Here is a 27,453-nt window from a genome sequence, read left to right on the forward strand (position 1 = left end):
TCCAATGCAACTGCACCACAAGTGCTCAAGTGGTCGTCAGTTTTTGACACACTTCATGTCACAAAACACACCGTAGGCCAGCTCGGCACACACATTCTCACACACACACACACACACACACACACGCACACACACGTGCACACACACACACACTTGAAATAACCGAATGGACTGATGAGTCTTCCTTCACGTTGTTTGAGAATTCTCAGTTCTTCATTTAATAGCTGTAGTCCAGCCTTGGCAGTCTCCTGCCCTTATAGGCTTTTGGAGAACGTGGGGCGGGGTGGCAAGAGGGAGAGAGAGAGGGAGAGAGAGAGAGAGAGAGAGAGAGAGAGAGAGATGGGTTGAAGAAAAGCCCTTTCTCAGCCTCACAGGCTCTAATTCATCTACAAACTCCTTGATCAGTTTGTGACATGACTATACAACCCCACCCCCATCCCAATCCCCACCCCCACTCCAAATTCTACAGGGCCTCACTCACACACACACACACACACACACACACACACACACACACACACACACTCACACACACACACACACACTCACACACACAGGCCCTGTCACTGTGGCACAGCATCACACTGCCTTTCTCAGTCCTGACTAAGTCACATCCCCAAAGTCGAGTCCCTGGCTTGGCGTAGTCTTTAGGAGCGTCGGTCAGCAGAAGATTGGTCAGAGGGAGGGGCTGTGGTACAATGAGACCTCAGGATTGGTAGAAGTGATGATAGTGATGATGATGTTCATGGTGATGATGGTGCTCGTGCCGCTGGACCACCTGGGCCAAGCCTCCTTCATACAACACCACACTGGGCAGATCCCTCACCTGTTCCTTCTCCAGCACTGGCCCCGGGGCTCCCACACTGCCTAGGGCCCGGTACTGCGGTCCATCTTTGGGCTTCTGTTTATGCCTGCGGTACGGGCCGGACGCCTGGTGTGGGGGGGTCTGACTGGGGAGGGCCGGAGGAGGGGGGGCGCCGCGGCTTCGGATAGCCCTGCCAACGGAGTTGTGCGCGTTGGCCGTTCTGCTGTGTGTTTTGGGAGAGCGTACGGCGTGACGGGATGCCTCTTGAGAACGAGGGGGCCTGGGGCAGATGCCGTCGGCTCCGGCAGATTCAGCGACCGTCTGAGAGCGGCGGTGGTGAGGGTAGGTGTGGCCGTTTTCCGGCTCATGGGAGCGGGACCGCATTTGGTTCAGTGCTCTCGTCACATGCTCCGTCTTCACTGGCTCAGTGGCAGGGACTGCGGGACCAAAACCAACACGATCATTTATACAACAATTTTTATAATAAATTATTGCTATAAAAACATAACATAAAAACCAATCAGCAACCAGTGACACATGACCAAGATTTTTGATACGTTTGATACGTTTTGAAACATTAATGTGAATGTCTGTATGTATGTATGTGTGTGTAAGTGTACGTGTGCGTGGATGTGCGTGTGTGTTTGTGCGTGTGTTTCTGCTGTGATCTACTGACTCGTTCCAAAGCGGGACGTATAGTTCTCAATGCCAGCCAGGTCAAGGTAGTGATTCCGTCTCTCCAGATTCTCATCCACACAATGACGTTGGCATCCTTGCTGGTTGTGATGATCGCTATGGTGACGCCTACACACCCAACACAACATTGAGTTGTCTATACCAAGCATATAAATAGGTTTTAAACATGTTTATACAGAAATGAAGGCAGTGATGGTCAATAACTATTTAGTCCTGTCTCTGGAACAATATGCATTACTATTAGTCAAACAGGAACATCTTCATATTTTCCCACACTGTCCTCACTGTTTTGTCCCCTCACCCTTATCATTCAACTTTAGGTTTTTGCTAGAGCTCGAACTCAATACTATGATACGGATTACATTTCATAGGTTTAAGACCTGTCTGTTCAATAATGACACTGGGCACCACTGGATGGAATTCACACCCCACATTGTCTGTAATGTGCAGACACACAACTGGTTGCTAAGGCGATTAGATTGTAACTGGCTCTGTACCTGAGGAGGGCACGAGATTTCTTTTCTGAGCTTCTGGGGTCTTCCATGCACTTATCTACTTTATGTCTGTGGTGAGGGGTGTCTGAGAGCGTTGGTAGACAGAGACATACAAAGAGAGAGAGAGACAGAAAGAGAGAGAGAGAGAGAGAGAGAGAAAGAAAGAAAGAGAGAGCAAGACATTATCAAAAATTGGTAGATCAACATCACACAGACACAGACATACACAAACAACAGCACTCACTCACTCACACACACAGACACAGACACACGCACAGACAAACACACACACGCACGCGCACACACACACACACACGCACACACACCAGCAGCAGCAGTCACACAGAACTGCAAAAGAAAGAAACCTTTGTTCCTCTTTCGCTTTGAAGATTTATAAAAGAGGAAAAACAACAATGCTTCATTTATTCTATTTTGAACTGTGGGCCTCATATAAAGCCTAAAACACAAACACGCACATCGCCAAGACTTCATTAATGTAGCAGGATCAGATGCAGTTGGAAATTAACACGGAGACAGCTGACAGTTTCAAAGGCCTTTCAAATTTCAATTGTGTGACAGATATAAATAGCCACATAACAGCACATATACAAACAAAAATACTTCTTTTTTTGGTCTTCTTTTTTTTTTTCTCCTCCTGTTTATGGAGTCGTAAGTTGGAAAACTTTAAGTGAAATGCAGCTGGGGTTTATTTTTCAAACAGAATAAAAGGGACCCTCTGACAGTGCAGAGGAGCCAGGGGTTATCAAAAGGACTGTGAGCACCTCTCAGAGGTTTTTTTTTAGGAAGATTTGAAAGCAATGGGGGGTGGGGTGGGGCACGCTTGCGTTCTCTCTCTTTCTCTCTCTCTCTCTCTCTTTCTCTCTCTCTCTCTCTCTCTCTCTCTCTCTCTCTCTCTCCCTTTCTCTCTCTCTCTCTCCTCGGTCTGTCACCAGCCCCATCATTAAAAATGAACCCCATTGAGCATGAGAGATGGAGAGATGCTGAGGAGAAGTTGACAGGTCTGGGATGTGTGTGTGTGTGTGTGTGTTCGTGCGCGAGTGCGTGTATGTCAGCTTGACAATACACATGCTACGGGACGCCATGACGACAGAAAATAGCACAGGAACGATCAGCCTTCCATTCTGTTCTCTTTTTTCAGTTCTCTCTTCTGTAGTGTCTCAAACCTCAATACTCTCTCTCTCTCTCTCTTCTAGTCTTTTCTCTCGTCGTTTTTACGCTTCATGTCTTTCTTTGACTCATTTCTTCATGTGCTCCACCTACCAGAGTTGCCTTGGGAACAGTTCCTCCACCTCTGGCTGCAGTCTGGGGCCACGGACAGTTTCACCCGAAGAGTCTTACTGCTGCTGGGGGAGTGGTTTACTGAAGCATCCACCACCTCATAGATAGTATGCAGCAGACTGGTGATGTCCTGAAAGAGGGGAAAAAAAAAAGAAAAAAGATTTATATAGTTATAGAAACATTTGTGGCATGGTATAATTGCTACATGGGAAAAACTGTATAGTGACAGTCATGCCAATACATGGGTCAGGACTAAAAGAGAGAGAGATTTAACCATTTAATAGGTCCTAACATTGTGACATCATCTTCTGCAGTTATTTGCTGTATATCCGTGTTTGTGAAAGCGTGGAAGCATTGCCATTCACTTTGAGGGCAACATGTATGTCAGGGGATCTCCTCTGTTCTGAGAACACACACACACACACACACACAAACGTGTGCGTGCGTATCCACACATTCTCCTATAATGTGTAATTCATAGGATCAGCTTCAGTTTAAGCCCTGAGGCTGCGAGACAGATGTAAAGAGTTGAACTGTTCCTCTGAGAGACCACACACACACACACACACACACACAAGCCACACATTAAAGCCTGTTTAAGTTTAGCACAACATTAACATCTTTCCAGACGGAGACACTTTAGGCCTTATTCTACATATTTCAGCTCTTGTTAGCCATTTCCCTCTGAAGGTAATTACTGCTCTGCCACAAGTCTTCCCACCGCTGCCACGCTGGAGAAACAGGGCCAACAGAGTGACTGTGAAATTAGGCCACGTTTTGCGCCTATTAGCTCCCCCTATTTCAAAAACGCAACCTGCCTGCCTGCCTATTTCCTGCCTGTCTGTCTGACACAAGCATAAAGGACTGTTACGAGCTCTCTCACAGGACTGCTTCCAAATACAGATTCAAACACAGACGTCAAACCAAAAAAAAAAAAACACCCAGTCTGTCATTTTCGCTTGCCGTTTTTTGCTATGTGTGAAGAAGCTGAAAAAGGTATAGGAGAAGAAAAGCTTGCGCTCTCTCTCTCTCTTTCTGTGTGTGTGTGTGTCTGTGTGTTTGAGTAAGCCTGTGTGTTTGTCACTGTGTTGTTTTGAAAGCTTCAGGTCTGAGAGAGATGCCAAAGAACATGGAGATCCTAACAGATCAGAGGACGACTTCAGTGTGTGCTCTCAGCGTTTCAACAATGGCTCTAAAACGTCCAGCTCTCTCTCAGATCTTCACCACTAAGCCCAATCCCAGCCACCAAAGCTCTCTCTCAGAGAACAGCGAAACATACAAAGACCAGCCAGCCTTTTGCTCCGTTTCTGTTACGGCTTTCTCTAACAAAGCTCTGAGGCCCACTCAAACGGCGCGGCCGCAATTGCGAGTTGCATGCGGGTTGCAGAGTAGATTATCTGTGGTGTGTGTGTGTGTGTGTGTGTGTGTGTGTGTGTGTGTGTGATCTCACCTCTCTGGTGACCTTGCCATTGTTGTCGAAATCGTAGAGTGTGAAAGTCCACTCCTGTCGGTTGTCCTCTTCTACAGACACGGCACATTCCAGTTCCTGCAAACACACACTTATCAACACACATCGTTGACAGAAACACAAATGTATCTAGACCCTGCGATCAAATCAATACACAGGCAGCTCTCATAAAGAATCACACGTTACCATCTACAAACACCTTCTGAAATCCTGATGCAAGTGTTAACACTTCTAACTAAAATAAACACTTACTGAAGTGCCCCATTGAGAGAAAAATGTCTAACCTGGATATGACTGTGTGCTTGCGTGTGAATAAAATAGCTTAACTAGGCATAACTGCAAAATAACAGAATATTCTGGATAACACTGGAAACACTCTTACCATTATCTGACAGTACCGGTGCTCAAATCTACCAAAGAACTGCAGTCTACCTGTGTGTATGTATGTGTATGGACATAAAATTCTATTCAGGTTTTCTCTAAAGATGTGGGTTAAATGGTGTGATTTGCACTAACCTCAAACTGGAGTTGTTTTTGTGGACCAGCAGGAGGTGGGACTTCCCGTTCTTGCAATCTCTCTTCGATGCCACAGTTGTCAATCTTCTCAGGGGGCAGGGCCACTACAGGGAGAAGAGAACAGTTAAGAACAGGTCATTAAAACCAAAAGTAACAGAACTGGGCAAACACATCATTAATCAAATCCAGAAGAACGCTCTGTTAAGCTCCTGTGGCTGGCGTTTCATTGTGAGTACGTTAGGAAACATTACGGGTATTTTTCAGTTCACTAAGTTTTATTATATTTACAGACATGAAACTCTTGTCACTTTATATAGCTCACCAATGTCATTACTATACTGGACTTTCATCTTGACATCCTACTGGGGGAAAATATCAAAACATCCCCACAACAAATCAATGCCAGTAAATCATTCAAACTTCATCAGAAATGACTGGTAACACATTGGCAAACGCATGTAATTCTGACTACACAGAGCAGACTTGGCGTTCATTTCCCAAGTCAAAGCCATTTTGGTTCACTTCCATCTCAATCTGTGTTATCGTGGTTCAATATAGATGTTACACTGAAAATATCAGGCCAGGCAACGAGAAGCTACTGAGCAGAGTCTGTGTCCTTCGGGCTAATCGCTCCCCCCTTTCCCCACCCCCCCCCCTACTTTGAAGTTCCACTCTCGAACCTTTTGGAGGAGGATCAGACCGTCTGTACCACAGAATGGCTAATTAATTAAGCAGAGAGAGAGAGAGAGAGAGAGAGAGAGAGAGAGGGAGGGAGAGTCAAATCTGAAACTGTGTCTGTTGTTTGTGCCAAAACATGGGGCAGTAGACACAACAGCACCCCTTTTTCCCTCCGCTGATCCCCGCAGATCAAAGACGACCTGCCCTGTCCCCCGGCAGCAAAAAAGAAAAGAGGGAAGGAGAAAAAAGCCAGAGAATGAAAGGAATCGTCCCAGGGAGCTTTAACTGACTTTTTTTTTTTTCTCCTTCTTTTTTTTTTTGAGGGAAATAACGTCGGGGCTCATCTTTTGATCATGGGAGACACTCAAAGGGAACGCTGCTCGCGCGAGGGCAGAAATCTGCTCCGGAGTAAGGCGAATATTCGGAAGATGCTTATCTAGAGGGGCTAACGAAATGCCCGGGGGGGGGGGGGGGGGGGGGGGGGGTGGGGGGCACAGTCACCGCCCTCCTTCCGTCTATGACCCCATCAGGCGCTCTGATGAAGAGGGAGACCGGCAGATTCGGAGTGGAACTGAGTGAAGTATAGTGCAGCGGTCAGCAAACACAAAACGGCGCGCGACAGTAACCGTGTCACATTCCAGCGTGATATGCGCGCACTCCGTTAATCGGCCAATGAATCCTGCGGTCACCGAGGCAGAGAAAACTTTCCTGCCTATCGACCAGCATTTTTTTTTTTTTTCCAGTGCTCAAAGTCCTGCGAGGCCTCCCAATGAAGCCGACACTAAATTCAGCTTACGCGGCTAACGCAAGACAACCTCATCATTTATCTTCTGCAATGTTTTGCTCGACATACTAAACGTTCGCGGACAGCAAAGCTGTGAGAAGCATGGTAAAGGCTGACTCATAAAAGAATGTAAAACGTCTGTGCTGTTTTACACGTAAAAAAAAAAAAACTGACCATAAAAAAACTGTAAGAACCTAAATATGTCGAGTTTCCTAAGATGGATGTAGATATTACGAACACCGTCCTAAAATATATCTACTGAGAAGAGGAGAAAAGAGAAAAATGCAAAGAATCTTCAATGAACACAAATGAAGGGGAGGAGAGAGACATCCGAAACACTTTTATCTTGAATCCTTTTTTCAGCAGAACTCACTCTCCCTCTCCCTATCTCTCTCTCTCCTTTTCTATGTCTCTCTTTCTCTTCTTCTTTGTGATTTCGCCAGCTTGCTCTTTTTTAATCCCCACAAACTTTCTGTGAAAGTACACTGCCAAAGCCCTGAGGAGAAACGGATTTCAACAAGCATTGGACCACACTGTCCTTTGTAACTCCTTCCATCTCTCTCGTTTTTCTTTACTCTAAACCTATCCTAGCTTCTCTTGCACTCTCTCTCTCTCTCTCTCACTCTCTTTTACAGTCTCTCTCTCTTTCCCATTCTCTCCCTTCTCCCTTTCGTTCTTACCCTGACTCGGGCTCTCTTTAACTCGCTCTCTTTCTCCCCCTCCATCTGTCCCCTCCTTTCTCCCACTCTAACAGGTTTTTATCCTCCTTTCGACTCCTTCACACGCAAACTACTCTGTCAGATGTGTAGATATGATTTTACTGCCATGAGTTCGTCTGAGGGTCAGAGAGAGAGAGAGAGAGAGAGAGAGAGAAAGAGAAAAAGAGTGTTTCGTCAGCTGTTGGCTACCATCGCAACACGTTTCCTTTTTTCTCCAAAAAGTGCCTGTACTGAAAAGGGTGAGAGATTGGTGCGCTAACACTGAAGCTTGGGGATGTTCAGATGTCAGAGGGGAAAACGGAGAGTACTTCAACGCGCAGCGGAGTCTGCTCTCGTTATGCCGTCTGAAACTCATAACAAAGATCGTCTGTTCCATGACATTTGTAGAAATAATACAGGAAAAGGTAGCGACTAATGTATAGCCTGTCCACCCTCTTTCGAAGCACACTAATGGGTTCTTTCTGTGGTTGTCCCGAGGGCGACCGAAAAAGCTCATTCTGGCTAAGATGAAGGCATAGGAATAAAAAGTATAAAAATACTGGATAAATCATTTAAACATATTACTAGTGACTGAATAATTCTCAGACTCAAACACCCGCAGAGCCATATTCAAAAGTGGCAGTCAAAACTGTTAATGCCATTCCTATTTCCTGCAAGGTGAGAGCGGGAAAACTCGAGAGCGCTGGGTTAAATTGAACACTCCTTCATCACTGTCAGTGAACCTTACAGGGCTTATGGAGACGGCTCACGCTCCAGGCACAATTCACCTATGTCAAAACCCTGATAGAGTGACCTGACCTCACAACTCTGACCCCAACTAAACCCTCAACCAATCTCCATCCAATCACATCCTATACTGACTGAACTTTGGTCATATCAAGCTAACAATACAGACCAATCAGAACTCAGCTAAAGCTAATAGGACCTCATAGGAGCTTGTGATTGTTGTAGCGGTCCCATATGACCTAAATGACCCTCCTTCATACAAACAAACCATTCTGCTCCAATCGCAAGCGGGAGATGCTTTCCATGGCTTAACTGAAAGACAGCTGTAGACCAATCACATTTGAGCTGAATCCTAAGCACGACCCTAAGCAACCCCTGAGGCAAACCTCTCATTCTGGCCTCTGCTCTTTTCCAGCTAAGAGACGAAAGTAAAAAGAGAGAGCGCCTCTCCTCCTCTGAGCCTTTAATCCTTGGGTCGGCCCACAAGCGACAGAGTAAATGAAACTGCTTTTCAAGGGGGGGTGGGGGCCCGAAGGAGAGGGGAGGAAGGGAGGTGTAAAATCCATTTATCCATTTCATCAGCAGGGGTGTTAAAGGAGAGAGTGCCGACCTTCTAAACGATAATGTTCATTGCCGATCCCCTCTGCGCAAGCTTCATCCAGTGGATCCTGCAGAGAAAGAGAGAGAGAGAGAGAGAGAGAGAGATAGACGTTAGGATGACGGATGTACAGTAGTGTGGTACAGTGATAATTGTACAGACTGTGAAGTAGCTGGTAATTCAAAGAGCAGAATCTGGATAATATGAGAGCATGTCTAGCACACATCAGCGAAAAAGAGGAAGAGGATGAGGAAGAGGTAACCAGAGACTTCCTCATTCACAGTCCCAGCTCTGACTCTTGGCCAGGTTTGCACTTGCAATATATAATCCCTAATGACACAAAGGCACCATATAACCCCCCCCCCCCCCGCCCTTTCATTTCATCATGGAAAAAAAGAAAATAAAAAGTTGACATTTATAATTTATAAGACAAGCGTGTTGATAACACCGAAATAGAAATGTTTTGATGAGACATTAACAGTGTTTTCTCGCAGTGAAGTTCATTTCTGTGTTCTTATAAAGAAAGCATATAGACATTTTTTTTTTTTCAAACAGAAGGTTCTCTTTTTTTCCATGAATTGCACAAATATGCTTAGAAAGTTCAATTCTTTAAGATAGTCCCAGTATTTTTTCGACAGGGCTGTCATTATCTCTACCCGTCATGTGCAGCGTGTGGACTGCGGCTCCCGTTTGAAAGGTTATTTCTGAGCGTGCTCTTTCGTCACAGCGGATAGTGATACTCTGTGAGGTGTTTGGAGAAGCTTTCCTTCCCCCCACCCCTCCCCGCTCACGCTGGCAGCATTCCTGTCACAGCATTCCCGCTAGCCGCGCGGACACCTGAGCTGAGCCCGCTCACTTCTGCTTAGCCACATCAGGGGTTTCAGCCATTACTCTAATCTGTTTCCATTAGCCCTGTGTGAGACTCTTCAAGCTCGCAACCTTGCTCTCCTCTCTGTCTCTCTCTCTCTCTGTCTCTCGCTCTCTCTCTGTCTCTCGCTCTCTCTCTGTCTCTCGCTCTCTCTCTCTCGCTCTCTTTCAGAATGCTCACACATGCATATGATACAGCAGAACAGAGACACTTATACAGGGCCAAAGTGAACTTCGATTCACATGCAACTTTATCTGTCTACATCTGAGGATTTTCCACTGACTTCCATTATACTGTAACCACAGATTCATATGCCTAATGCAAGCCACGATGATAATATTGGCAGATATTTTTGGTCTTGACAATGATGGTCAAATCTTCGTTTAAAAAGGACCTCCTTTGTGGGGACAAGCAAAATGTCCCTACACAAGCTGCTTTTTCAGATATTCTTTGCTTAGTGAGAGCCCATGTGTTTTGTTCAATAAAAAACATCCAAATGCTCGTACACACACACACACACACACACACACACGCACACACACACATTTCCTTTAAAAAGTAACAGTGGACAAGTCCTCCTGTGGATTAAGAGAAGGACTCTCTTCTTTTAATGTGGGACAACACACAAATGTGCATGCACACACACACACACACACACGCACGCATACATGCACACACGGTCCCTAACACACAAACACCCACATTTTATTCTCATTTTTTTTCTCGGGAGGAATGACCCAAAATGATGGAGAGGCTAGTGAAAAACTTGAGAGCCGGAGAGACAGGAATGTGCTAATTGGTTGTTGTCGAGGGTGATGGATAAGAGTGTGTATTCTGGTCTGTTCTCTGAAAGCTACCCCCCCCCCCCCCCCGCGTATATCTGCTTAAAACAGGACGATATAAATACACACCACATAAACTTCAGACCTTTCTCACATGCGCAAAGAAGCTTTCACACTAAATTTCACTGAACTTTTTTTTTTGTCGTTGTTCTATAAAACGTAAAACAAGCAAAATATCAGTGGCAACACGTTAGAGATTACCCAAAAAATCCAAAACATGGTCCAAACAGAAGCTTTACTCTGATATTGCACTTAAAAAAAAAATTTCAATTTTTTTTTTTTCCACGGTCGTCTCAATACGTGCTGCAACACAGCAGCAAATTGAAAGAACCACTCCAGATCTGCTCCCTAGAATTTACACCGGACTACAGGGCAGCAGTTTCTTCCTTTTTGCGCTTCCCACTCAGATACATGCCAGATATTCAGAGCAATGAATGAGTCTCAGGGCCCTGTCCTCTAACTGCCAGTGGGCACATTAGTCATAGCATCTCCCTACCACCCCCCCCCCCCCCCCCCAAAAATAAATCTTACCACTTATCCCCCTTCAACGTAACACTAATTCCCACAGCTCTGCAAATGGCTTCACCACAAAATCTCTATAGTCCTACAGGTCTTGGAGGGGTCAGCGAGGCTACTTTCTACTCTCCTGGTGGTCTCTCGATAAGATGAGCTAACTAAGGCTTGAGGGGGAGGGGGTCGCGCCAAAACGTCTGCTGAATGCACTTTGAGATCAGAAAATACCTTTTTATTCCACCAGACGAGAGCAATACTGTACGGTATTCTCTTAGCGATGTCCTGAGGCGGATATTTTTCTCTCAGACAAAGTTAAGCCCACCCAAAGAGTCCAGGCTTGCAGTCCACGCTTACAGCCACAGATTTCAGCGCTTTACACAACAATAACCAAATTAAAAAAAAAAAAAATGAAATAGCTTTAATTTATTCTGACAGTGTCCTAAACATGTGTTTGGGACACAAGGTTATGTGATAAACATGAGATATATAAAGTCTATGTTATCCTTTTCATTGGGGTGTAATGAGAGGTTGAAAATATCTTTGTATACACAAAGAGCAGCGCGTAGCATTGCAATGACAGAGTGCAGGTTTGTGAAGACAAACCCCAAAATGTTGCCATGTGTCATTCCAGAGCAAGGTGGCCAAAAGGTCACAGAGACTGCTCACGCTGTTCTTGAGTCATTTGGGGGCGGGATTTATCTCCATTCGCTGGAGACAAAAGGAACTTTTAGGTGCCGTGTTTATATGAATCAGCTGGCCCTTGAAAAGTCGTCCATCTTGACATGCCGTGTCAGAGCAACAGGCCAATCAGAGAGCTGCCAAACGACCTTCCACCCTCAGGGGTAAAAGGTTAGTGGAGGAGAGCAGTTAAAGGTAAATATTGTGAGGGACAAGGCCAAGTGCTAAAGGGCTTTGATCATCTCGTGGAAAGACAAAGAGAAAGTGTGAGAGAGTGAAAGCTACATAAGCATCTGAGGGCTACGCGGTTTCTCTCAGACGAGGTTTTACGTTTATGGTTCCGTTGAAAAATACAGTTTCTCAACACCACTGATTTATTCAATGTTTCTTATGTCTCGTAGGTCTCTTAAAAATGACACCGAATGCCAAGAGAATGGAGGCTGAGGGTTTTGTTTTTTTTTTTTTTTCCATTTCTTTTTTTTTTTTTTTTTTTTTGGTTTAAGGTTCACATATGTTTATGATGTGTTAATGAAAGTTTTAGGAAGGCTGTAGAGATATAACTTTCCCCGTGCTGCTGAAAGGCCCTGGCTAACGTCGTGGGCCACAGCGCATCATGAAAGGACTCTCGCACATAAACAAGATCCTTCCTTCAAACACAGGGGAACACCAAAAAACAATTTTCCAGACACGATGTTTAATGTTCTGTGGAAACCCGAGTATGGAGAATTTTCGTTGCTTTCAACAGGAGCCAAGCCCTTCAGAATGTCTTTGGGGTCTGGAGCAGAGGGTTTGTATGGCCCTTGTGAGTTTTTAAACTGTTAAAAACCCCCTCACAGAGATTTATTCCAAAAGAACAAACAGTGCCACATTACAGCATTGCTGCTAACTCACCGGACAGGCTCCTGAGTTGTTTGCGTTGGCTCGGAGTGAAAACGTTTCAACTAAGTCTATGACACGCATGTAAATATGAATTTGAATAAAAGGAAAAACCAAGTTGGCTCAGATGTTTAGCTGTAAGAGTCTTGGAGGTGAATGGCTTCATTGAGAGAGTTGGAGAGAGGAGAAGAAATGGCTCTGACTGCGGGCCTGATGAACCCATCTCTCTCTCACGCTCTTTCTCGGTGCCGCCACTTTGGCAAAGAAGATGTCAGAGCTGCCACAGGGTCCAGTACAGACACAGTCCGGGCCAAATGTGTGTATATGTGTTGGCTGTGTGTATGTGTCTGTGTAATGCATCCATCAGTGTCTGGCACATTAAGGTGTTAGCACCACAGCAAGAACTGGAGAAAAAAACCGGCGACAGATTCTGTCCTTCTATTTTTATGTATATGCTTGGGTTTCTGTGTGAATTTGTGTCTCGACATACATGTGCCCAAGTGTGTGTGTGTGTGTGTGTGTGTGTGTGTGTGCGTGCGCGCGCCCACGTGTGGATTCGTGTGTGTCTGCGTGTGCGTTCATGGTTGTGGAAAGTCCCACAAAGCTTTTTGTTGGGGGCTGTGCGCCTCTTCACCACGCCACACAGGCTGAGAATTTACGAAGCCGACGACAGCTTGCCCTGATCGTGCGCCAGGCCACAGTGGGGTAGACCTCTGGAGCTGCCACTATACCGCTGGCACGACACCAAACCTCAGGAAAAATCTCATTAAGAGCAGCACTAGGTGCCTCCTTCACCCTACACCACACACACAACACCTTAAGCCCCTACTGACATAGCCACTTCATTCAGGCCAGACACTGCCAAGCACAAGGTATGACATTAAGAGACTGAGGAACGGAAGAAAGTAAGCAGGTTGGAAAGAGAGATAAAAAAGGCTGAATTCCGATTTAGTGCTCTGTCTGAACGGAGCATTCACGAAAGTAAAAGGGGACCACAAAAAAAACAACAAAAAAAAAAACAACCCTTTGCTCACAAGATAACAGTCACGTATATTTAAGTCAGTAATACAGCAAACAAAACAAGACGTCAACCTAAATACCTTCTCAGACTGCTGTGGTTAAAATCATGCCTTAAGTTTAGAGTTACCACCACCAAATCTCTAGAGAGGAACGTCCACACAGCCTTCACATCCTCCCCGGCACCCCTGAAAGGGCAAACCAATCTCCACTAGAGAGGCAAGGCCTTTCTGAGAGGACCAGAGATCCAGGCACCTACTGCAGACTTTCCCCCCAGTGTGAGAAATCAGAGAGCCGTCAGCAGCACGGCCCATAGCTCTGAGGAACCTGGAATGGGAAAGACAGGAGGCTAGGGCCAAGGAAAACTACTAAACTCAAAAGCCAGCCTCAAAACATTCACTGAAGACCACAATGGACCACAATGTACTCAAACTATGGAGGGTTCATTTTGGATAATTCTTAAATATTGCTTCCTATTTTGTTCCAACCTGATGTATGGCTTTCTTTTTCAGTTTTTGATCAAATTCTTTCAAATACACTTTGCTCTGGGCCAAACCAAGCAGGGACGTCTTAAAATTTCAAAACATCTACATCCAGAAAAAACATTTGTTGAGATTTGCAATGAGGTTCTAACGGAGAGAAAAAGAATGGTTTTGAGTCAAAACACGAGGAGAAAAGAACACTGCCTTCCAGCGCTTCTTCACAGAAGATCATTCAGCACAGTGGAAATTAAGATCTGAGGTAATGATATATCTAACCTGGCTCCAGACGCCCTTTCCGCAGAGTGAGAGGAGATGTAGCCAATTATTGTATAACATGTTTCCAAATCTAGAACTGCAGTTGAGCAATGAGAGGTGCAAGTGCTGAAGTCTAAGGAAAAGAAAAAGCAGCTAGCGCACAGAAATTGACTTTAAAGTCCATTAAAGGACAACTGAATCTGCAGTATGTTCTTTGGGATTCACGTTTCCCCCAAATTGATAAATGTTTAACTTTTAAAACTCCAGATGAGACAATTATAAATATGTAAAAAAAAAAAAAATCCTTTACTAAACTAAAGACACCAATGATCAAGTCCATCATTAAAAAGTTGATGGTACATGAACAGGCTCAAACGGAGTGTCTGGCCATTCATGCAACACCTCTTTGTCTCGTTAAACAACCCTATTTGATTGAATGTATCTGAATAACTCAGCAGAGAGAAGTGAGAAACCAAAACATCAGAGCTAATCAGTAATCAACTGTGACGAAAAATAGTCAATTTTAACCAAATATGAACCCAGGATAACTCCTAGTAAAGCATTCTGTCTGGTCATCAGAATGCACTGGCCTAAGCACACGACAGAGCTGACTTTACCTCTGTTCAAGAGCAATATAATCGCGCAACTCACCACCCCCCCACCCCACCCGCCACGGACAAAAATGGCCCAAAGACCCCAACCCAGGAGCTCTGATACAGGACGAGCAAAGTCATCTTGCGTAAGACACAAACAGTACATTTGGTTCTACTGCAATCTACTCGTGCCTTAGTTTGCTGTGGTAATGGTCATCGATAATGTCTGAATGTTTTCTCTCTTTCCACTCTAATGTTCTTAAAAACCCCCAGCCCCTCCGACGGCACTCATTAATCTTTGCATAACCGCCCAAATTCCTGTATCTTAGGAGGCAAACCACAAACCAGCAATCTGTCATCTGACAGACCACAAAAAGTTACTGCATGATTACAGCTTGCACAGTCAGCAGAGAGAGAGAGAGAGAGAGAGAGAGACAAAGGGCGAGCCCTGAGCATGGCATGCCAGTGAGTTTACACTCTTATCTCTAGTTGAATAGATGGGTCATAGAGCAGCCCAGCAGGGCTGGACAGTGCCTGGGTAATTCCTGTAGGATCTCAGTGGGAACAGGACAGTATCTGACAGGCTAAACCGCGACCAAGCCCCGAGGCTTAATGTGGACTCTGCTCCCTGCAACCTTCAGGTCACAGCACAAAAGAGTAAGCACAGTGTGACTAAACGCAAGTGGTGAATGTGTGTGTGTGTGTGTGTGTGTGTGTGCGCGCGCATCGTGTTCTCGTATGGACGTGATGGTCACACGAGGATAAAAATATATGACAAGAACGTTGATATCTGCCAGTTCCAAGTAGGGAAATATTTAGCCCAAAAGTTGTTGAGACTTCTGAAAACAGAAGTCTCAAAATATTTCTTTGACTATGGTTAGCGTTAGGTCATTATTCTGTAGTTAAAAATAATGGAAGCCAATGGGAAGTAACCAGTAAGATAATCGTGTGTGTGTGTGTGTGTGTGTGTGTGTGCGTGTGCGTGTGCGTTTGTGAAGAAAAACTCCCTCTTATGCTTATCACTGGACAACTCTTTTAGAGATTTGATTATGCGTAGCCTACGGTACATTTTTTCCCACATGAGATTAACATTGTAAACATTACCAGCCACATTACCTCATTTACATCAAAGACAGGATCCTCAGAGCCTGAGTGGAATATTAGCAGAGAATTACTGGCCTCTTCACAGTGCATCAGGAATGCACTGATTAGAGCCTCTCTCTCTCTCTCTCTCTGTGTGTGTGTGTGTGTGTGTTAACCAGCTCTTTAATGACCCATTTAGAAAACTTCTACACCTGCACAGATAAACGTTTTATAGCAGCCCTAAGGCACAGCAACCTGCCCTTTTCCCCACACTCATAGATATTTACAAGCTTATGGAAATGTGTAACCAGAACCATTAACATTTATCAAACTAGGTTTATCTTTGTGTGGGTGTGTGTGTGTGTGTGTGTGTGTGTGTGTGTGTGTGTGTGAGTGAGTGAAAGAGAGAGAGAGAGAGAGAGAGTCAGTAAGTGTGAAAAAAAAAAAAAACAGAAGGTGTACGCAAATGTTTATGTTTGTTTGTGCGTGTGTCTGTGCCTGAGAAAAAGCATGAGTGTGTCTCAGACAGAGCTTTATCAGACAGAGGATTTGTGTATGTGAGCACGTGGGTGTGAGATCACTGGATAAAGACAATACAAGATAGTAAGGAAGGTTAACATAATCCTTTTCTACTCTTTCCATTCCTGTCTCCTGGGGAATTGATAAACTTCCAATATAACATCCACATGGAGATGGATCTCCAGGTCGTTCAGGCACAGCTGGAGCCCCCAGAGGTCCCCGGCATTATGTGGAGGGCTGGAGAACCTGTCATTTCAGCCCTGATTTACTGAAGACCTCCCCTGCCAAGAGCTGAAAATCACAGGATTACAGCTGTCTGAATGGAGTGCAGCATAGAGTATATAAGACTGAGGGAAAAGAAATGGTGGACAGGGGAAGAAGAAGAAGAAAAGGTAGAAAGAGGATGAAGAGGAAGAAGAAAACAAAATACTTTCTGCATCACAGAAGACAGTATCAGGACAGTATCAAGTGTATCTAACTGCCATACACATATGTACATATATATTCAACAGCAGTGAAAGCAGGGGTAGAATGCAAGGAGAGGACATCTGTGAGGAAGTCTGCAGCTGAGCCAGTGAAAAGGCTGAGGGAGGTGAGATGGGGTTCAGATGGCTGCAGGAAGCACAGCAGGCAGTGGAACAGTTAAGAGGTCTTAAGAGTGGGACTTGGCCCAAAGCAAGTGTCAACGTGACAGACACTTAAATCTTTCACCAGACAGCTCAAAGAAGACCAGGAGCCAAAAGCACACTTGGAGAGACTTTATAGTGTTCTCGATCAGGAGCTTAGGGTCAAAGTTCTCAAGAACTGTTCCTTTTGTCCTTTTGACACCACTTCCTCAGAAAAAAACAGAAAGAAAGAAAGAAAGAAAGAAAGAAAGAAAGAAAGAAAGAAAGAAAGAAAGAAAGAAAGAAAGAAAGAAGAGAAACAATCAGGCTACTTCCCCAACTTTAACTCATGGTTATTTTTAATGTTCAAAACTAAGTCTCTTCTTTAGCTCTGTCTCAACTGAATCACTGACACCTTTGTGCAAGATCATGCAACAAGTTTATGCAGAGAATCACGTTTTGCCCTATTTCAGTATAAAGACGTCAGGTCTTCTCCCTCTTTCTCAGCCTGCACACACACACACACACACACGGAAACACTACAACCTTTGCACATACTGTCAGAAGAGACAGAACAACACATCGCACCTGAGTTTGCCCCTTTTATACCAACACAGATGTCACACAGAGTAGACGCAGTCAAGACACGCCTGTTTCAGCCAAAACCCCGAGCAGACTTGCCCTGAAAGACAGACTGTGCACTCAAGACACAGAACGCTCGATTTCCACCGACTCTGAACACCACAGCATTTTCCAATCATAACACATCACCAGAGATGAATTATGAATTTGACGAAATGAATCAAGTCAGTGTGGATTACTGAAAGCTGCATTTATACACGGACCTGACGCCAAACTCTCGGATTCAATGCAGCGAATCCATTCTAAACTGCATTGTTGAAGCCAGCCCATGTAAATGTCACAGCTGAGTTTTCAGTTGAGTTTCCATTCATAGTCATTCCATATTAGCAGACACAGAGTAGCCACGCATTCCAAACTGAACCATCTTATTTTTCAGCACAGAACATGGCCTAGCTCTCAAATATTCATTAAAATGGGTTTCACAAGAGCCTCAAGAATGTCGTAATGAGCTGTGCACAAGAACAACAATCTGCTAGGTTAGTGGAGAAGAGAAAGACAATCTTACAACATAAAAAAAAACAACAGTTAGGCATTTTAGGCCTTCACTTTTGTAGCACTCCTTTCATAAGATCTTTTGGAAAAGTGCTTTAAAAAGCGTTTGTAGAAGTTGTACCATCGCACTAAAGGCATACGGGAGGAACAGCTTTGAAGCATCAAAAATGAATCAGCACACTGAGTCTGTTCTATTTTCCCTTCCTTCAGGCTACCCTCGCCTTCTCTCCTCTCAATCTGTACAGGCATAAAGGAGACAGAACTGAAATGCCCCGAATAAGAGAAGAAGACTTTTAGCTCACGCTCACGCTCTCTCTCTCTCTCTCGCTCTCTCTCTCTCTCTCTCTCTCTCTTTCTCTCTCTCTCAACCCTCTTCTGTTCTCCAAAGGGCTTTTATATCCAGGCCTGTCACACCTTTGTCGGCGACAGTATCAGAGAGATGTCAACCAAAAGAGGCCTAACTTTTTTCCAATTAAAATTTGATTTAACTCATGTTCAAGAAGTTAGACTGGGAAACACAGATTCCCATTTTTCTTCTATTTGTCTCTTTTGCACAGATCTTTGTGAAGATTAAGACATTTTACAGCCATGAGGTACCAAAGCTGATAGCAATATTTACTATAAGTCACAAAAATCAATCTCAGGCGATAACAGAATTCTTTCGATACCAAGTTCAAAACAAACAAAAAAAAAAACCACAATGACTCTCCAATCAAATTTATTTTCTTGTTTCAGAAGGCTCCGCCCACCTTTTTTTCCCCCCTTCAAATTACACCATCCTCAATACTGCCTTGTTCAGTCTTTCGTAAGGCGACAATATCCAATTACTATACATGAAACAGCCGTATAATATAAGTCAGCCAAACACACAGTTGCACGCAACCCGTGAGATAAGGAGCTACCTTTTATACTGGCTAGGCATGGTTAATAAAATCAAGGCTGTCCCTGTGGGTACTTTAGAATCTCTGATGAAATAACATTCAGCCACTTCTCACCCTTTTTAGGTCAATTACAGATGAGTGCAGTTTAGTGGCTATACCAGTCTGCCACCAGTCCTCATGAGTTCTTAACTCCTCTCTCTCCTCTTCTCTCTCTCTCTCACTCTGTCTAAGGGTCACAAAAAAGGTCTGAGACATGTGTGTGTGTGTGAGTGTGTTTTGCTTCTGTGCCACGTCCCCAGTGTGTTTGGTTAGACTGGACTAAAAACATCCCCCATACCCCTGGACTAACCTGCCTGTATTCCAAACAACAGGAGAAGCACAATGTGCCATTAACACTGTTTATTCTAGATCATTTCCTCTGTGAATACACACACGCAGGTAGACACAGGGATGGGTCCTCCTATCAGCTCAGCATGGAAGTAAACATTGTACAGAACCCAATCAAAACCGCTATCCTAAAGAATGACAGCAATAAACAAACCGCAAGGGTTACGTAAAAAAAAAAAAAAAGAACAAAAAAAAAATCTCCCCACCCATTGTTTAAGCTAAGCAGGCACCAGCCAAAGGCCGGACTGCAGGAAGGGAGCTTTTTTAGCTAAATATAATAACCCCAGTCTAAATACCTTGCTGCTTTTGGTCTGTGCATTCATTCAGATTCTTCCAAAGCATTCTGCTGCCTGGGCAGAAGCCTAGCCCATGGGGACACAGGATAAACAAACAGGAGAGAATTATTCAGGATTTGAACACTAAACGCCCACTTAAGCAGCGTCTGTTAAGTGGCTGATTAAGCCAGGCAGCAAAGCCGCATGCCTGTGAAAATCTGAGCACAGAGACAGACCCAACATACCTCAAGACCCCAGTCTTCTCCTCTCCCCTGCTCTTTTCCCTTCACCTCCCTTTCCCCTCTATCGCCCCCAAATCTCCTTTCTTCTCCTGCCTTTCTGTCTATTCTATCCTATCCTCTTTCTTTCTTTCTCTCTTTCAAAACACTTTACACTTTTATTTCTTTTCAAAACAGTTCCTTCCATCATACTCAAGGAATCAAGTTACAATATAAAAGTGTAAGAGGAAACAGACTCTTCAGGTATGCATGCGTGCCCTCCCCCGACCCCCCTCCCACACACACACACACACACACACACACACACACACACACACACACACACACACACTTCAAAAGGATCAAAAATGTGCCTCTGTCTGATGACATTAGTTTGATTAACTCTATATTTAGACAGATAGTTCAGCAATTAAAGCGTTGGCTGCATTAATACTCGTAAGCTCATCAGTCCCACGCTGTCTGGAATGAAACATTCTCACCCTTGATTCTCCATTATACACTATGCCACCTCTGATGTCACGACTAGCATTTAGCAATAGCTTTCAGTGACCCGATCATTAAAATAAACCAAACAAACCAAAACAAAACCAAAACAAAAAAAAAAAAAAAAAGCCGGTCTGTAATTGACTTACTATCTATCCAATTCATTGAGGAAAATAATTTGAAGCGAAGAAAATAAACAAAGTGCTTGAGCTCTGAGCAGATTGAATAAACAGGCGCGCGCGAGAGAGGGGTGTAGAGGAGCAGGAGGCTGCAAAAACACTTTGAAATGATTCAGGGTTGTCCACTGCTCCTCAGCGTGCAGATATTTAGAAAACAAAGGCCAAATCTCAGCTGCTAATCCCACACTGCTTCTCAGCACATTCCCCAGGATGCCTTTGATCTCTAGAGCGCATCCGGACAGCCTCTCTCTCTCTCTCCCTTGCTCTCTCTCTCTGTCTCTTTCTCTCTCTCTCTCTCTCTCTCTCTCTGTCTGTCTCTAACACACACACACACACACACACACACTCACACAAGCACATGCACACAAGTACATGCACACATGAACACAAATACTCAATCACACACACACACACTCACTTTAACATGCACACAAGCTTAGCCAGCCGTCTCACTAGCCCCCTACACCCTTCCCCCATTCCACACATACCTTATCACTATTTTTACACACACACAAATGCACAGACCCACATAAACACACACACACACACACACACACACTCACACCAAAACTCTGGCCTTCTCAAAAAGACGCTATAACATCTGCTCATGGGACACAGATATACAAGAAACACACAAGGAAATATACATACAAATGCACATGAGCACACAAGCGCAGACATAATAAACACAAACTGAGACCTCTATGCAAAAGCTGATACACACTGACTGAAGCAAACAGTAGCTGGCCCTCATGACTAAGTCAGCGAATTCTTACTTTAGCATAAACAAAGCCCACATAAACAATACACTATTGATGGGGGATAGGCCAAAAAAACAGTCGTAACCTGATCTGATGCCACTTCAAACTTGGCTCTTACCTCTTTTACTCATACACACACTTTCCCATCTTTATTTTTTACAGGCCAAACAAAAAACTGAAGAGTTTCACAATTCAACTGACCTGGGTCACTCAAAACATCCTGACTGTGAAAACATTACATTCTCTGTGGAGACAAAACCAGCACCTGCAGCATCCCACTACCCCACCCCACCCCACCCCACCCCACCCCATCCTCTGGATACACCCTCTCCTCTCACCTGCACCATCCCACCACCCCACCCCATCCTCTGGATACACCCTCTCCTCTCACCTGCACCATCCCACCACCCCACCCAATCCTCTGGATACACCCTCTCCTCTCACCTGCACCATCCCACCACCCCACCCCATCCTCTGGCTCCATCCTCTCCTCTCACCTGCACCATCCCGCCCTCTGGCTCCATCCTCTACTCTCTCCTGCACCATCCCACCACCCCACCCAATCCTCTGGCTCCATCCTCTCCTCTCACCTGCACCATCCTGCCCTCTGGCTCCATCCTCTACTCTCTCCTCATGGGAACAGGCTGCAGTTACATAGTCCCTTTTCCAGCCAGGTGCTCCACTGGTCTCCCCAGAGACCAACTCTTTCTACTCTTTCAGAGACAACACTGAACTACCCACTCACAGCAAAACACAGCGCCGTCCCAAAAGAGAGCACACACAAACAGAAAGGGAGAGAGAGAGAGAGAAATGAAAGGCAAAGCAGGCAGATGAGAGATACAACCAGTGAATAAAAAGATAGACGGCGTGTAAAAATAAAGACATGGGAAAGGGAGGTACAAACAGAAAGAGAGAGACAGAGCCAGTGAAGCTAGAGAACATATTCATTCAAGAGTCACACTCAGCCTCAAGACTAAAACCAGTGCTTTGTAAAGGGGAAAAGAATCGAGTGAACTGAGCAGAACAGTATAAACAGAGGGCGCACAATCTATCTGCACTTCTGTTCGCTCATCTGGTGCTGAGGTAAGACTCTTACAATGTTCGTTTCCTGAATGTCGGTTAGCCTCTAAACTCCTACTGAACACAGCTTCCCATGTGGCATTGAAAGACGCTGTTAAAGGGACTGAGAGAAAGAGAAAGAGGGAGAGGGAGAGAGAGAGAGAGAGAGAGAGAGAGAGAGGGAGGGAAAAGGAGAGAGAGAGAGACTGCATGTATGAGAGGGAGAGAAAAGGAGAGAGAGAGAGAGAGACTGCATGTATGTATGTGTGCGTTTGATCAAGATTTTCCCGGTTTAAAAAAATTTGCATAAAGACCATTAAAAGAGAGAAAGAGACCTGAATGCCACAGGTCCCTGTCCACACCCTCTGTCTCTGCTCATCAGACATGCACTCCCAAGCCATGAGGTAAAACAAAGAAACAGATGGAGGATGAGAAATGTCTGAGATAGAGAGAGAGAGAGAGAGAGAGAGAGAGAGAGTGGGGAAAGAAGGGACAAGGGAGGAGGGGAGGAAAGAAGTGACATGGAAGGGAGGAAGAGTGGAGATGCCATTCAAGATTTGGTCAAGTGGAACCTTTCATATATTTTCAAGACACCTCAAGACATTTTGATTGGAGATACAACAAAACACTGCCAGTTTTTGCTCCAGTAGTAAATCTGGGAGGTCTACAGGGGCCACAGAAAAGGGGCCCCCAGGAGACCCTGAGTGTTTGTTGAGAGGTCTCACAGCTGTATTCCAAAACTGATTTAAGTTGTAGGGGACAAGTCTGGTTTGGTTATGGGGTTGAGAGATTCCCTGAGACCTGAACATCCTGGACCCCACACAACAACACAGCACACCCACCTGCTGTGCTCTGCTATGTTATTCGTTCAAAATAACCACAATGAAACTGCTATTCAAGACATCCTAACACATTCAAACATTTACAATCAGCTATCAAGTTATAAATGACAAAGGGAATCAAGACTCTTGTGTTATTTGTGTCTGTTGCTGTGTTGCTGTGTTATTTGCGTCTGATCTAAGCTTGCTTTCACAGACAACACTGTCCTCAAAGCCCTGCCCTTATAAAATGAACAGACAACTAAGCATTGGATAAATAGAGCACATTGAGCTACTGTAGACAACAATGCACAGGTTCTTCGTCCTTCCTTGAAGTGTGTGAAAAATCAAAAATTATTCAGTTGCTCTTAAACTTCCCCTGAATTTCGGAATTCCCGGTCCCTCCCATTTTTTTCTTTTTTTAACAGCTCAGCATCATTCGGTTCTATATAAGTTACTGTAAACAAGCCAGCTAATGTAATCACCCCTCCAAAACAGCGCGTCCCTGAAAGAGTACTTTTCCCACCGCTGCGGCTCCAGCAGCAACGCGACGCGCTGAGGAAGGCTGGGCGTCAGTGTCTCACTTCAAAAGGATTCCAGTTCAAGACTCCCCACTGCCTCCACAATATGACCCACATTCTACAGGACCTCCATTCAGACTGCAGGCAGCAGAAACAACAGTTATAAATATCTGGCTCTCCAGGTACTCTTAGAGAACAGAACGCCCACCTCACTTTTCTTCCGAGGCAAGAGTTAAGACCCGACAAACTCTTCAAATAGCAAAAGGCTAGCCACAAATAATTTGGCTGTTTAGGCATTTTTTTGGCAGTCCGTCGGTGCTGTGTAACTGTTAATTACACATAAGAAGTTGAAGGCTAGTGCTATTGCCTAGAATGAAATGAAAAAAAATGGTATGAAGATGGGGAAAATACTGATTTCTTTGTGTAGTTTGACAACCGTAGTCACTGTCCCTTTTTGGAATGGCAGAAATATTGTAGCACTCTCCAAAGTGCTGAAATAGCCACCTCTTAAAAAATCTCTAGGACAGCAGTCGAAAACTATAAATCTTAAATCCCAAGTCAGCTAAAACCGAGTCAGTCAATAAAATATTCAGTTGTTTTAGAGGCACTTTGTTAAAACAAAACAAAAGGAATGCTTCAAAATAAATATTTATGTCAAAACACCTTTTGTCTTGGCTTATTCATTTCCCTGAAATGCAGGGAGAGCCATTAGGCACAGTGGATTCAGCAATTATTCATAAAAACAGAACTACATGGTCCAAGTCCTCCAGCAGGAATCTTCTTCCAAACTCACCAGGACCTACTTCACACCATCTGGGAAATTTGCATGTCCTCCAAAAACACCTCAACACCTAAGAGACTTCTCCTTACACTCCAACTCTGCGGTGGGCCAATGAGGTTACTCATAGCCAGAACTCCTGGGTTTCTATAGAACTCTTCGATCTTTTCACAAAAAAAAAAAAGATGCCTATGTCACAATTCAGAAATAAGACAATGGATTGTGGGGTCAGTGGAATCCAAGTCAACAACAGTGTTCTAGAATCAAGTTCTAAAAGATAACTGGAAGTACACAAAGACAAAATTGTGACTTTGGCACACACGGTGACATCAAATGACTCTTACTAAAAATGGTGTTGCAATCAAAGCTATCTTTCTCACATCACGTTGAATGTGAGTAAACTAATGACAAAAACACACACACACGTCATAAGGGTAAAAGAAAAACAAGGGAGCTTTATAGCCTCTCCAGACTTAGATTCACGGTATCTGATGAATACTGCTTTTATCCCAGCAAAGTCAGACCAATTGTTCTTTTTTTGCTTCCCTCACATCGAAAACTGAAAGAACCCCCCCCCCCCCCCCCAAAAAAAAAACACTAGCTCTATGGACCTGTGTAGTCTCCAGTTTCTCATTACATATAATTGATAGCTATTTGTGAAAGCACTGCTAACTGTGACACTGAAAACAAGGTGGTTTCCATATTTCAAAGTCCTGTGGACTTTAATCATTTAATTGCAGCTTGCTCAGGTAGGCGTTAGCAGTTTCATCTATAGCAGTTTAGAAGAATGGACCCGTCTTGTTCTCTTGCCGTTTCAATGGGCTGGAGCTAAAAGTCTTGGTAAACTTCTGACGAGCTCTCAATCCTCAAAAAGAACGCTTTTGAGACGCAGTCACCGGCCGAAAGAGGCTTACGTCGCCTCAGAAGCTTTTCCAGCGCGTTTCTTCTTCTCTCCACAACAACACGCCATGTGTTTACCACGATGCCAAATCCGAGACAGACTCGACCCCTTCAACCTCAAATTCAGCCTTACAATGCAGTCCTGTCACCAGCCTGACAGAATGCAACGCTTTCAAGTCAACCATCATCCAGTACCTCCAGAAAAACTCAGCATCTGTTCCTAGCCTTAACACATTTGTTCCCACCACAGTCAAATAAACCATTTATCCATGCGGGCAGGGAGGCATAAAGTCAGGGCTCCTTTTGTCTAAACATGTCTCCTGTTACAATCCCATTGTAAGGATAAGACGGTGGGATAACAATCAAGAGTGTTAACACCAGATTAAAAAAAAGGTAACAAAATGTTCTCGACTTTTGAGGTTTTCGATTGTTTTTCCCCCCACCAGAGAAATAACCGCTCAATGATACGATAGTTTCTGGATCTTTTTAAAACTTGAAAGCAGACATTTTCTCACTTTAACATCCCAGGATATACAAATAACGATTCGCGTCTAGCTTCAAAGGAAACATTTGTAATTGTAAAGAGGAGGAAAAAATCACACTAGCCAAGCATTTTAAAAGACATCATTTGGAGGCGTTGGATGAACGTCTACTCAAAAACCTCGCCTCTGATCACACGTGAAAATAACTGTTTTATGTTTTATGGTCAGGCTAAAACTACCTATCCGCCAGAAGTTTCCACGGTTTATTGTGTAACACTGCTACAATTCTGACAATTGCTCTTAACTCATATTCACGCCAGGACCGTGTTAAAAGCGCAGACCACATGAACTACTTTGTACTACTCCTCTAACAAATACTTTTAACAATCAAGAGCCTTGTTTACTGAGAGAAGCAAAGCGACAAACAAAGCTTGCATGTTTACTATGTAACCGATAATTAAGCAGCAGTTGCTTACAATACGCGCCGACTGGGACGACATTTGTTGCAGCCTGGAAGTTGTGAAATGCAGGTAAAATAAATCGTTCACATGAAAACAACTAAAATAAAAGCCGCGTTAAATGAGAAAAAAAAATCAGTAAATTAACGGTCCGAAGGTTTAGGGAAGTTCATTTAAACGTGCACCCAAAATTGTGATTTCCAACATTCCCAATGAGGGGGCCCAGTGGACGCTCCATGCTCCGATATTAAAATTTTCCAAGGCTACAAAAAAACAGTGTAGTCGACCATCGTTTAAAAAAAATAATTAAAAACGAGTAAGAAAATAAAAATAAACATTTAAAGTTAATTTTTTTGTTTATGAGAACTGAAACCAATGCAAAGTAAACTTTCTGAAAGACTGATTACTTACTCTGGCAGTCAACCCGCAGGTACTTTTATGGTGGCAGTCCTGTTGCTCCAGTCGAGGTCCAGTGCAGTAATACTTCTGTTTAACGAACCAATCGTCCAGTCCTTTTTTTGCTAAACAGGCGTTAACTACAAAGCTGTCACCTAAAAATGCACAAAAATGACACTTAAGCTGAATAATTAAGATACAGTTTGCAGAGCAAACTCTTATGGTCTCAACAGATCTGACTGGGGCTAACTTAACATGGTTATATAGTGCTGGGGCAACTTTACACGTTATTTAAACGGGACGTTATGAGCTTTTTCTGCTAATAAGGCTTTCTGAAATTCACTCAAGACTCACTCCACTCACCTTCAGGACTTTCCCTCGGTTTACAAATAGCAGCTTTTCGGGACAATTGATAGCGGGAGAGAAAAGACGGGGACACGGATTACTCGAAAGAACAATCGGTAGCGCTCATACTACAATCAATAATAAAAGAGAGACGGAGAAAAACCTTACCATGTTTGGAATGAAGTTTACCCATTTCTCTGCATTTGGTTGATATATAAAAACATTAGAGTCGATATAATCCAG

The 27,453-nt window shown here is 44.1% G+C and overlaps 1 protein-coding gene across 1 annotated transcript; it reads right to left on the reverse strand.

Annotated features, from left to right (window-relative positions):
• Positions 1-544: 544 nt before the first annotated feature.
• Positions 545-27,453, reverse strand: nkd1 (NKD inhibitor of WNT signaling pathway 1). The gene is made up of 10 exons (XM_030766631.1): positions 27,379-27,453; positions 27,229-27,261; positions 26,881-27,020; positions 8,796-8,853; positions 5,279-5,382; positions 4,745-4,840; positions 3,277-3,424; positions 1,999-2,080; positions 1,482-1,609; positions 545-1,242 (listed from the first exon to the last, which is right to left on the reverse strand). Exons 1-10 carry the CDS (start codon positions 27,401-27,403, stop codon positions 707-709), a joined length of 1,350 nt encoding a protein of 449 aa, XP_030622491.1. The 5' UTR covers positions 27,404-27,453; the 3' UTR covers positions 545-706.

Source organism: Chanos chanos, chromosome 2, assembly GCF_902362185.1.
Source record: "Chanos chanos chromosome 2, fChaCha1.1, whole genome shotgun sequence".
Lineage (NCBI taxonomy): Eukaryota > Metazoa > Chordata > Actinopteri > Gonorynchiformes > Chanidae > Chanos > Chanos chanos.

What these genes read in the sequence shown, in the direction of transcription:
- nkd1 (XM_030766631.1), bottom strand. Translation starts at nt 27,403, where the DNA reads ATGGGTAAACTTCATTCCAAACATG. An exon ending in ATGGCAAGGTCACCAGAGAG is followed by an intron (nt 3,425 to 4,744) that starts GTGAGATCACAC and finishes CCCCTCTTTCAG; the next exon opens with GACATCACCAGTCTGCTGCA. An exon ending in TACGTCCCGCTTTGGAACGA is followed by an intron (nt 1,243 to 1,481) that starts GTCAGTAGATCA and finishes TTGGTCCCGCAG; the next exon opens with TCCCTGCCACTGAGCCAGTG.